Here is a 10,960-nt window from a genome sequence, read left to right as displayed (position 1 = left end):
GGGGGGAAATCCTGTCTCAAAACACAAAGTCAATGGTATCTGAGGAAGACACCTGAGGTTGACCTCTGACCTCCATGCACACTGACACGCCTGGATATGAACACGCAACTGTGGATGATGCTCTTCTAAGCACCATTCCTGGACAGAAACAAAAGGAAGAACTCCATGGTATGATCTATGTGCACTCAAGTAGGGGGATGGAGGAGCTGGGAATGAAACCAAGAACTTCACAAAGCCCTGAGCCATGGGCTCAGTCAAGAATTCCAAATATTTGCTTCAAGTCTTGTTCAGCAACCTGCCCTCACATCCATGCCTTTCACAGCTAGATTTACCCCACAGCTCAGGTCGACAAGGACAAATGGAGAGGGAAGGCAGGCGACAAGGGTTAGGTATGAGCAAAAACAAGTGTGCCATGTACTAGAGTCAGCCAGAGTGTGGTGATCTGACTCAGGAGCTGTGGATGTGCCAGGAGTCCCAAAGCAGAACATTCGGGAAGGCTGGTTTTATAATCCTGGCAAAGCTCATATAGCAACCGAATGGCTTTCCTGTATGTAAATAGCCTCAGCGTGAAGAGAGCAAAGCCTTCTTAGCTTCAATGTAGACCTTGCTCTTTGATCTCTCCCAGCTTTGGGTTTCCCTCGGCCTTCCTTCTTTCACCCCCCTCCCCCCACTCTATGACAAGATAGTGGAGGTCTTCAAGACAGATGCAGAAGCAACTGACCAATCAGACCACATTCAGGAGAGACCTGACCACCCATGGCCACCTGGACTCACAGCTGCCTTTGGGGGTCCTGCAACCTCCACAGCTCGTTTGGAAGGAGGCTGGCAGCTTGCACCCTGGCAGCTGCTCTTACTTGAAGTGCTACCTCCTTGACAACAGCAGCTTCATGGGCCAGGAAGCCCTCCCCTCAGCCATAGACCCGAGAAGCCACACACAGAAGCACACCAGCAATCTCTCAGGCAAGGGTGCGCGCGTGCGCGCGCGCGAATACACACACACACACACACACACACACACACACACACACACACCCCACACGTACGCGCGCACAGGCTTCCAGAGTGACAGGAAGGGTTAGTTACGATAAGAACTTCCCAATCACGAAAGTGTGGTTCCTTTCCCCGAAGAAGAAATGCTTGGAGCACCTAAGGTCAATGGCACTTCCAACCCCATCAGGGAACCTGAAGCCAAGCCAACGGGCCAGGCAGTGTCAGGAAGAGGTAGAGGTGGGCTGTGGGCCAAGAACGGCCTTGGACGGAGCATCTCAACCAGTGATGGATGAGCCTGCAGAGGAGCCTGGTTCCTCTGGTCACGTGTCCTCCCCTTTCCAGAACTCTGGGGGTTAAGTCAAATCCGGGAAAGGGAAATCTTTTCCCAGCAGCTCCGCCCCAGTGACTCAGGCCAGGGAGGGAGGAGATCTAGGACAGTGGACAGGGAACTGCAGCTTCCCCAGCTCTTCAAGGGCTGTGAGTCAGCAGAAAAGCCAACCAGCAAGTGGAACCCCATCTGCTTCCTCCCGGGTGCACAGTCTTTCTCTCTCTCTCCCACCCACCCCCACTCAGACCCCCGTTAGTCCTTCCCCTTAAAACATCCAGGCAATGAACCCCTGTCCCACTGGGCTCCGATTTCAGGGAAACGCCTCCCTCTTCCATCCCATCCCAAAGGGAAGTCTTCCTGACCCTTGGCTTCCCTGTCAGGTCAAGGAGGCTCCTCCCAGAGGATCTCTGACATCCTTCCTTTAGACTTGGACCTGCCTCCTCAGAGTTAAACAACACTTCTTCAGCTGATAAAGCCTATCCCAGGATCCCTGCTCCCTGGTTCTCTGGGCTTTCCCCAACAGCCCCCTGACACTCCCCAGTTCCAACAAGGATTGAACCCAGGGTGCCCTCCCACCCTAGTTCACCACATTCCCATAGCCTGCCTGGTTCTGGCCAGTTGCGTTGGGTTTGGGAGCTCCCTAGACAACCCTTAAGAAACAGGGCCAGTTCTGAGGCTTTCTAGCCACTCCCCAAGCCAAGCAACTATGGAGCAAAAAATCACAGCTCTCTTAAGGGTAGAAGAGATGGAGGGAGCCAGGCATTAATCCAGGCACTCTGAGAGGCAGAGGCAGGCTGATCACTGGGTTCAAGGCCAGCCTGCTCTACTACGGGAGTTCCAGGACAGCCAGGGCTACCCAGAGAATCTCAACAAAAACAAAGTAGCAAACGAGATGGAACAGGCAGAGAACCAGCACTCTATCTCGCATACTCCAGGGATCCCAGGGCCCTCTGGTTCTTTCAATAGGCACCCTCTTAGCAGTTACATTATGAGGCAAACAGGAATCTAGTAGGGTGGCCAGGTCCATACTCCTGGCCCAAACCTGAATGCCTTTGCCTGGAGCAGAGGAGGGGCAGGAAGCTGGGGGAGCCCGGGGAGAGATGGCTGAGGCCCTGGCAAGGCATCTCTCTACCTACCCCTCAGCTTCCGCCTAGGGAGGCCTTAAGGTGTGACTTCCTGTGCCGGGGCTGCTGAATAGGGCAGAGAAGCTGAAATGGACCCTGTGGTCAAACTTGACCCAGCCACCTTTTGGGGACCCACTCACTAGGCCTGTCCCCCGCATCAATGCGCTCATTACGTTAAAATGTGTTTGTTCCACTTAATGTCAAGACCTACGTGGTGAAGAGCTTGTCGGTGTGACCTCCTCTGAGAGCACTGCCACAGTCCTACCTCCCACCCACGAAGCCCCCCATTGATGATTCATGTTTCCCCACCCAAGCACCTCGGATACCCAATCACCTGTTCTTGTTGAACAACATGAACTGCCCATATCTACCCTGGGCCCTTATCAGAAGCTATAGTTATTTCAAGTGAGTAGATACAATCTCCCCAGACAGACCACAAACCCTATGAGCTAAGAGATCAGAGCATGTCTTGGTCACATCACCCCGAGCCAGGCCTGCAGACCAGAAGGACAGCCTGAGGCAATACACTCAGGGATGTAGGGAAGCAGCATCCCCCTGCCTCAGACACACTTGTCTCTGGGAGATACTTTTAGAAGCTGTGCATTCCCTTCCACACACAGGCACGCTAGTGCACCTGTCCCTGTTGACAATTCTGCCATTTGCTCATCTCTTGCTGAGTCTAGCTGAGGAGTCAAGGCAGCTGGAATTAGCTAGAAGAGAGGCTGAAGAAAGGCTGAGCCTCCAGGCAGCCCAACCACACTTCCACTTAGCCAGCCAGCGACCTACTTACCCTGCCCCCAGCTGAGCTCACCAGGCTCCTTACCTAGATGTCACACCACCAACTTCTTGGTACCAGTGCTGCAAACTCTGCAACAGCCCTGAGACTCATCAGTCAATCCTTGTCCTGGAATCTCTCCACCCTTTACCCAACACCTGGAACCCTGATTTTTACAGGCCTTCCTCCTTCCTACTCCACAGCGGTGTCTCAGGGCCTCAGTACGTGGTCCAGGCTGACATCAACCTTCTGGTTCAAGTGATGTGCCTGCCTCAAACCTTCCCAGGGGCTGAGGCTCCCTACATAGCTTCTTATCTACGTTCAGGCTTCAACTTGTACCACCGGGGTGTGAATCGTCCTCTGCACCTCCAGGGCCTGGCTTCAAACATCATTTCCATGGAGAAATCCTTCCATGAGCACATACGGCTGAGAAACTCACTGTTCTTTGGAATACAGTCTGGCCAGACTGCTTGATGAATAGCAAAGGAGGGAGGAGAAAAGAAGAAAGAGAGGGAGGGAGGAAGGGAGGGAAACAACCCCCGACCTAGGTCCTTAAGCATGACTCTTTTTCTTTTTGGTGTTTTTCTAGGACATGGTCTCAATAATCCAGGTTGGCCTCAAGCTCTCTATATAGCCAAAACTGGCCTTGATCTGAGCTCTGGCCTCCATCTCCCAAGTTCCAGGATAATAGGCATGCCCCACCATGACTGGCTCAAGGTTCTTTTTCACACACTCCAGAGTGCCCGTTCTCTCTCTGTCACATTCCTCAACATGGCCACTCCACCCCCAGCTGAGGTGTTCAGCTCCTGTGACCACCACCTTCAACACAAAGTCCCATCTCTCCATTCCCCCAACCCGGGCTCCCAACCCCTCTGTCCTCCCTCCTTCTGGTTTCTGCTTGCCAGTTCCAAGTCCTCCTTTCTGTGCAATCTCCCCCTTGTTCCCACCTGACCAATCTCTTGTTCCTTAATTGATTAAGCCATTAGTCAACGGTCAAAGTCTCCTTTCCAGGGCCTGGATGGGTGCTGGGGATGGGACATAGCTCTCACACTTTCAAGAGCTCTCGTAAGCCAAAGATAACACACTGTGAGCCTTAGGGTCTATGCAGGCAAGCTTGGCCCAGCAGACAGGCAAAGGCCATTAAGCAAGAAGACAGTTGGCCTACAGCCCAACCTCCTCCCCCAGTTCTGCCTCCAGGATAGTACATCACAAGGCCTTGGAACATCTTTTCCTCCACAGTATTCTAAAGTCATTTCCACTCCTGTATTTTAAATTCCTTAAAAAAAAGTAGTAAAGTCGTCTTGGCCTAGCCTCATCCCTGCCATGTCCACCGCTGCCTGATGATCTCGGTACCTCATTAAACCCATACACCTCATAGGCACTATGCTCTGTACTGATAAGGCAGTGGACAGCCCTATGTAGACTTCAGCAGCCTTCCATGTCCCTTGTCTTCAGGTCCTGCTTCTGTCCCCAGTGCCCCATCCCCACCTGGGCCTCCCCAGCTGGATCAGCATCTCTTCCCTAGCTAGTCCAGCCATTTCACTCTGCCAGACACTGACAACTATTGTGATGTCTAACGTCACCGTGAGTATTGACGTGAGTAGTGACGACCAATACTGCTAGAGATGAAAAAGGAGAAGGCAAGCATTCGCTGAGTCCTTTCTGTTTGTGGCATGCTGTTCCCCTTTGGGACCATCAACTTGAACTCGTGGATTTCATTCACCTCTAATCCTAGCACCTGAAGTTGGACCTAGCAGGGTTGGAGATGAATAAATATTCAACATGCATCCATCTACTCCATCTTAAAATAACAACTAAGAGGTACTGGTCACTTTAGACATTTTGGAAATAAAAGAAACAAAAGCAGGGGGCAGTCACATCACATACCCCAGTTCATGAGGGTAAAGGTGCTGGGCTGAGCCCTAAATCCAGGTGATCTACCCATGAAGAGAAAAAATTAAGTGGGTGGGGGAGCTAGAGGGTGACTAGGGGCAGTCTAGGACTGGGAGACAGGTCAGGGAGAAGAGAGGTGACACCAGGCAGACTGGAGGACTCTGGGAACACTGCTTTAGAATGGGGTGTAGAGAAAGGAAAGGGAAGGGACACGAAGGAACCCCATAAGGGGACTCTGGAGACTGACCAGAAGAGAATGAGGAGAGAAAGTGGATGGAGAAAAAAGCAGGTCTCAGAGATAATGCTGGGCCAGGGAGAGGCAGGAGCCAGAGCCAGGTGGTTCAGCCCACCCAAACAGCCAGGGAGCCCCGGAGAATCCACACAGAATGACTATGGATACACAGACATCAAGGGAACATGAACACAAGGCCGAGGCCAGAGGAAAGTACATTTTCCAGTGACGAGAACAAGCTGCTATCAACTTCCCCAATTGGAACTGTGGAATTGGAAACCATGAGACTGACTTTTGGGTCTGTGGGGAGGGAGCGAGAGGATACATCGCCTAGGTAAAGAGGTATTAGCTACTATAGGAGGTTCAAGCCAGGGGAGACCTCTTGTCTGGAAGTAGAAATGGAGGCAGAAGGGCAGAGGCTGTCTCAGGGAGAAGTCTGGGACCGGAAGGCTGCCCGGTTTTGTCCAGTTTCTGGTCCACTCCCAAGCACGCTATCCCAAACCTGTCCCGCCAACGGATCTATCTCCTCCTGCTCAGTCGTCCACCACCCTGCCCTAGGATGTTCAACCTCGGCCAGAGAAACAGGGCTGCTCCGTCTAATTCCACTGGCCGAGCTCCGTCTAATTCCGAGCAGCTGGCCACGCCACAGCCCAACACAGGCCAGGACCTAGACTGTCAGACCCCAGGCTTGCCAGTTTGGCTTGCTGGATTCTCTCCTCCGATTTCTCCCTTCCACATTTCAGGGCAGCCCCAGGTAAGGCACAGCAAACCTGGGGGCCAACTGAAGCACAGAAGCCCCTGCCCCCATCCCTACCCCTAGTGCAAGCCCACTCCTGCCAGCCCGCGCCTCGCTAGCACCCCACCTTTCCCTCCTGTCTCCCATCTCACCAGTGACAGCAGCAGGCCAGGCACGGTGGGGAGACCCATGTCCGGCCGGCAGTGGCCTCTCACTCCCCCATTGGGGCCGGGGACAGGGCAGCAATTGGCAACGCTGGTGAATGAAGTAAGACGTTCGGACCCAGTGGCCCCGGCGATGGCAGCCTGGGCCTCGGGTTAGAAAAGCTGAAAGTCAGAGGTAGGTAGAGATCAGGGTCCGGTCCTCTAGGACCTCGTACCCAGTAGGCCCGATCATGAGCCAGAGTTCGGAAAACTCGGAGAAAATTTAAGCTGAGGGGAGAGAGGTAGGAGGGGAAGGGAGAGTGGCGGGGGTGGTGTTGCAAGAGCGGGACCGGAAGAGCCTGGGGAGAGGCGAGGGAGGAGGGAGGAGGGAACTAGGAGGAGAGAGGAAAGGGCCAAGGCTCTTTAACGCTTTGTAGCCCGGTTCCCACAGCTTGGCGCCTCGAACCCACTTAACACCACTTAAGAGTTTAAGAGTCCACAGAATTCCATTTCAGACTCGTTTGCTTTTTAAGTGTGTGTGCTTAGGCCGGTGGACTAACCCCTCCAAGACTGTTGTCCAATTCAGCGAACGAAGCCAGCCTCCCTATCTCACAGGACGGCAGAATCTGATGCTCGCTGAGCGCTCTCCCTCCGAGTTCCCTCTTATCTCACTTTCTTGGACGTTTACCCAAGTCAGACGGGGAGGGAAACCAAATGTACTTTTCTACCCTGCCTGGGCCCTGACCCTCGGTCCCTCCCACTGACTCTTCTTGTCTCTTCCAGACAGGTCCCCCATCCCGCCCCTGCTACCCATCACGCCCACCAACGGTGGGGTGCGGGTGAGGGGGTGTCAGAGAGCACCCTCTCCTATGCCTTGGTTGTCTCCCCAGTTATTAATTTGGAGTGAAAATGCCTGCCCTGACATAGGGAAAGAGAAGCCATGAGGACTCAGGCTACTGTAAACGCTTCAGGTTGTAAAGGGTTCCCAGGGCCCCTTTCCCAAACTGTTTTCTTGTTTGAAGTAGGGTTTCATTTCGCCCAGGCTGGCTGTCCTCAAACTCACCGTCTAGCTGAGGCTGGCCTTGTATTTCTGATCCTCCCACCTCCTACACGCTGAGACTCCAGGTGTGCACACCACACCCAGCTCTAGGGATTCTGATGCATCCATTGCGACTGACCCCAAAGAGAGTTCTACCACATTCTGTAGCTTTAAGGGTGAGGAAAAAGCCCCAGGATTCTGCACACTGGGAGCCGCAGGATTCCTGGCTCCTATTGCAAGTCTTTCCCCTCCCCCCCACCCCCCTCCCCCTTGAGTAAGACCTTACCTTCGGATAGCTATCCCTTCTAGGGATAGATACCTCCTGCCATACCCACTTTTGCAGGTGTTCTCCCAAGCAAACCCTGTATCACCAGGACACCATTCACTTAAGCGTCCTTGAGGGTCGATGACCCGCTTTATGTGTGCCAGTTCAACCAACCTGCAGTCCTTTAGCAGTTGAGACTTTGAGACACGGAGGGAAAACCCAGGAATAGGGGCCCGCCCAGGGCTTGGGGACTTGGAGCTACCGCTGACTTCCAACCTCCAGTGTCCTAACCCTGATGTTTCCTCTCCTCTGTGACCCCCAAGGCAGAGCTTCTGAAGACTAGCTGGAAGTGTCACTGCTGCTGGGGGGTTCAACTCCCTCTGTCAGACTAGACAGTTTTCAATGGGAGCAAGCCAGGAGAAATAAATGGTGTGGGTGGGGTGGGGTGGGGGAGCTTTGGGTATAATTCAGTCATAGAGGGCTTCCCCAGCATAAACAAGGCCCTAAGTTCATCCCAAGTACACACACACACACACACACACACACACACACACATAAACACAAAGACACACACATTAAAACAGACAAGAAACACACAGGCACATTTCTCGGGGCTGGTTTGATGGTTTAATTCATATTAATATTAGAAAGTGTTTGCCACATGTTAACTATCCTACAATATCAATAATTTGTAAATAATAAATAACAACTTTGAGGTCCCATGTTTAATATTACAAGGAACTTTTAATGGTCTATCAAACTGCCAAAGCCATTATTACTCAGAGACTGGAACAAAGGGGGAATTTCATTCAGGGCTTAGGATAAACACTGATTTTTCTTTGCACCTTTGAAGCTTTGAGACAACACGGTACTAACGTGCTCCATAAAACTCAGTTTAAGAAGATAAAAACAGGTGAATCTGGGGACGTGAAAAGACAACTAGTTTTACAGAGGAGATAGGAATGTTAAAAATAAGGCTACAGGAGTGGAAAAGGCATTGGCTGGGGCTGCAGAGATGCCTCAGCAGTTAAAAGTACTTGCTGCTCTTGCAAAGGTTCAGGGTTAGGTTCCCAGCACCCACATGGCAGCTTATAATTGTCACTAATTCCAGTTCCAAGGGATCAGGCACCCTCTTCTGGCCTCAGGTATGCATGTGGTACACAGAGGTACATGTAGGCAAGACAGTCATACATATAAAATAAAAATAGTAAATCTTAAAATAAAAAATAACAGCAAAGATGGTGTTTGGTTTCCAGATCTGGGACAAGGGACTGAGGTGCATATCTTACATACCAAAGCAGATCTGGCTTACAGGTTCTCCCAGCATCCCTCACTCCCTACCTGGAATACCCTGCCCCAACACTAAACTTTCCAGCCTAGGAGCTGGTCTGCCCTTTTCCCAGAAGTTCCTCCCTATATAATCCAGACATTTTGCATTTTGGATTTCTCTCCTTCTCCTCCTCCTCTTCTTCTTCTTCCTCCTCCTCCTCCTCCTTCTTCTCTTATCCTTCTTCTTCTTCTTCTTCTTCTTCTTCTTCTTCTTCTTCTTCTTCTTCTCCTCTTCTTCCTCCTCTTCCTCCTCCTCTTCCTCTTCCTCCTTCTCTTCCTCCTCTTCCTCCTTTTCTTCCTCCTCCTCTTCCTCTTCCCTCTCCTCTTCCTCCTCTTCTTCCTCCTCCCCTTTCCCCTCTTCTTCCTCCTCCTCTTCCTCTCCCCCTCCTCTTCCTCCTCTTCCTCTTCCCCCTTCTCTTCCTCCTCCTTCTCCTCCTCCTCTTTCCCCTCCTCTTCCTCTTCCTCCTCCTCTTCCCCCTCCTCTTCTCCCTGTGCTCATGCCCCCTTCTCTTTCTCTCTCCCTCCCCTGTCTCCCTTTTCCCATGGTGACTTCCCTGGCCTTGTTCCTTGAGGGCCAGTGAACTCATCTGCCTAAGTGCAACTTCTTTTTAAAAAAAAAAATTATTTATTTTATGTATATGAGTACACTGTAGCTGTTTTCAGACACACCAGAAGAGGGCATCCGATTCCATTACAGATGGTTGTGAGTCACCATGTGGTTGCTGGGATTTGAACTCAGGACCTCTGGAAGAGTAGTCAGTGCTCTTAACCACTGAGCCATCTCTCCGCGCCCCCCCCCCCATGCAGCTCCCTAATAAACATGCCTTTAATATAACCTAATCTGGCTTGAATTGGCTCGTTTCACCAACGTTGGAGAAATAACCTGGAGAAGTGGCTCTGTGGCTAAGAGTACTGTTGATCTTGCACAAGCCCCAGATTCAGTTCCCAGAACCCACACAGTGGCTCACAACCATCCATAACTCCAGTTCCAGGGGATCTGGAGCCCTCTGCTGACTTCTATGGGCACCAGGCACTCATGTGGTACACATACATACATTCGTGCAAAACACGAACACATATAAAATTTTTTGAATGACACCCCCCCCCCCCAGTGGTTAGAGAAGGCAGATCAAAGGACGGAGGAAGAGCTCCAGACCACAGCCACCCTCCCCATGCCTCACACATGCACAGGTACCTAACGTCACGCTGAATCCAAAGGGCACTGGGCTCCAAGTCCCTGTGACTTGAGTCCTGGCCACAGTCCTGCCATTCAATAATAGTCTACCTTACATAGAGAGAGGCCAGGTGAATCACTGAAGAGGGCCTGGAACCCAGGCCAGCTCTGTGACAGCTACAACCTCGGGTAAGTCACTTCACCTTTTCTTATCACCAGATAAGGAAATGGGGAGGAGAGATTCCCTCTAACACTCTGACCCCAAGTCCCAGCAGTGGTCTTCAGGTGAGACAGACCTGAAGGACAGACCTCTGGAAGGGACCACAGGGGCATAAGAGGAACTGAAGCCCAGGGAAGGGAGGAGCTGACAGTAGTCTCCATAATAGATCCAGCTTGGTCCCTCTGTCCAGCAGGTCCTCCCTTCCCAGCCATTGTGGACAGGGATGGGCAGGGCAAGGCTGGGACTAAGCAGAGAGGGAGAGGCCAGAGCAGCCACACCTGAGGCTGTGACGGGGACACTGTTGAAACCACACAGTTTCCTGCCATTTGCTTCAGTCTAGGAAAGGGAAGTCAAAGCCTTCAGGTCGCATGACCATGGCCTGCTCCTTCCTTCTTTCTACAAGATCCCCTTCGCCACATACCTTTGATCACAGCCTTTCATTCAAAATGGCTAAACCTTTACTATACTACAGCACTCGGGAGGGAGGCAGAGGTAGGCAGATATCTGTGTGTTTTGAGTTCAAGACCAGCCTGGTCTACATAGGAGTTCCTCAAAGTGTGTGTGTGTGTGGTGGTGGTGGGGGGGAGCCCTGCTTCTCCTCTGCCTCCTAAGGAGAGATATTGCGATGTATGGGGAAAACAGAAACAATTCAAGTCTACTCCCCAACCACGACAAGATAGGATCATCTCTGGGTCCCAGGTCTGATCACTGG

The 10,960-nt window shown here is 52.0% G+C and overlaps 1 protein-coding gene across 1 annotated transcript in view; it reads right to left on the bottom strand.

Moving 5' to 3' along the window:
* Positions 1-6,569, bottom strand: part of Tnfrsf1a (TNF receptor superfamily member 1A) — a 13,143-nt gene extending 6,574 nt beyond the window's left edge. Inside the window, exon 1 of the mRNA XM_031383468.1 lies at positions 6,231-6,569. Within this exon, the coding sequence (XP_031239328.1) occupies positions 6,231-6,269 (39 nt within the window). The 5' untranslated portion in view covers positions 6,270-6,569. The remainder of the gene's footprint in view (positions 1-6,230) is intronic.
* Between the last annotated feature and the right edge of the window lie 4,391 nt (positions 6,570-10,960).

Source organism: Mastomys coucha, unplaced genomic scaffold, assembly GCF_008632895.1.
Source record: "Mastomys coucha isolate ucsf_1 unplaced genomic scaffold, UCSF_Mcou_1 pScaffold20, whole genome shotgun sequence".
Classification (NCBI taxonomy): Eukaryota; Metazoa; Chordata; class Mammalia; order Rodentia; family Muridae; genus Mastomys; species Mastomys coucha.
The sequence above is the reverse complement of the archived record's forward strand: the minus strand, read 5'-3'. Positions and strand labels throughout refer to the sequence as shown.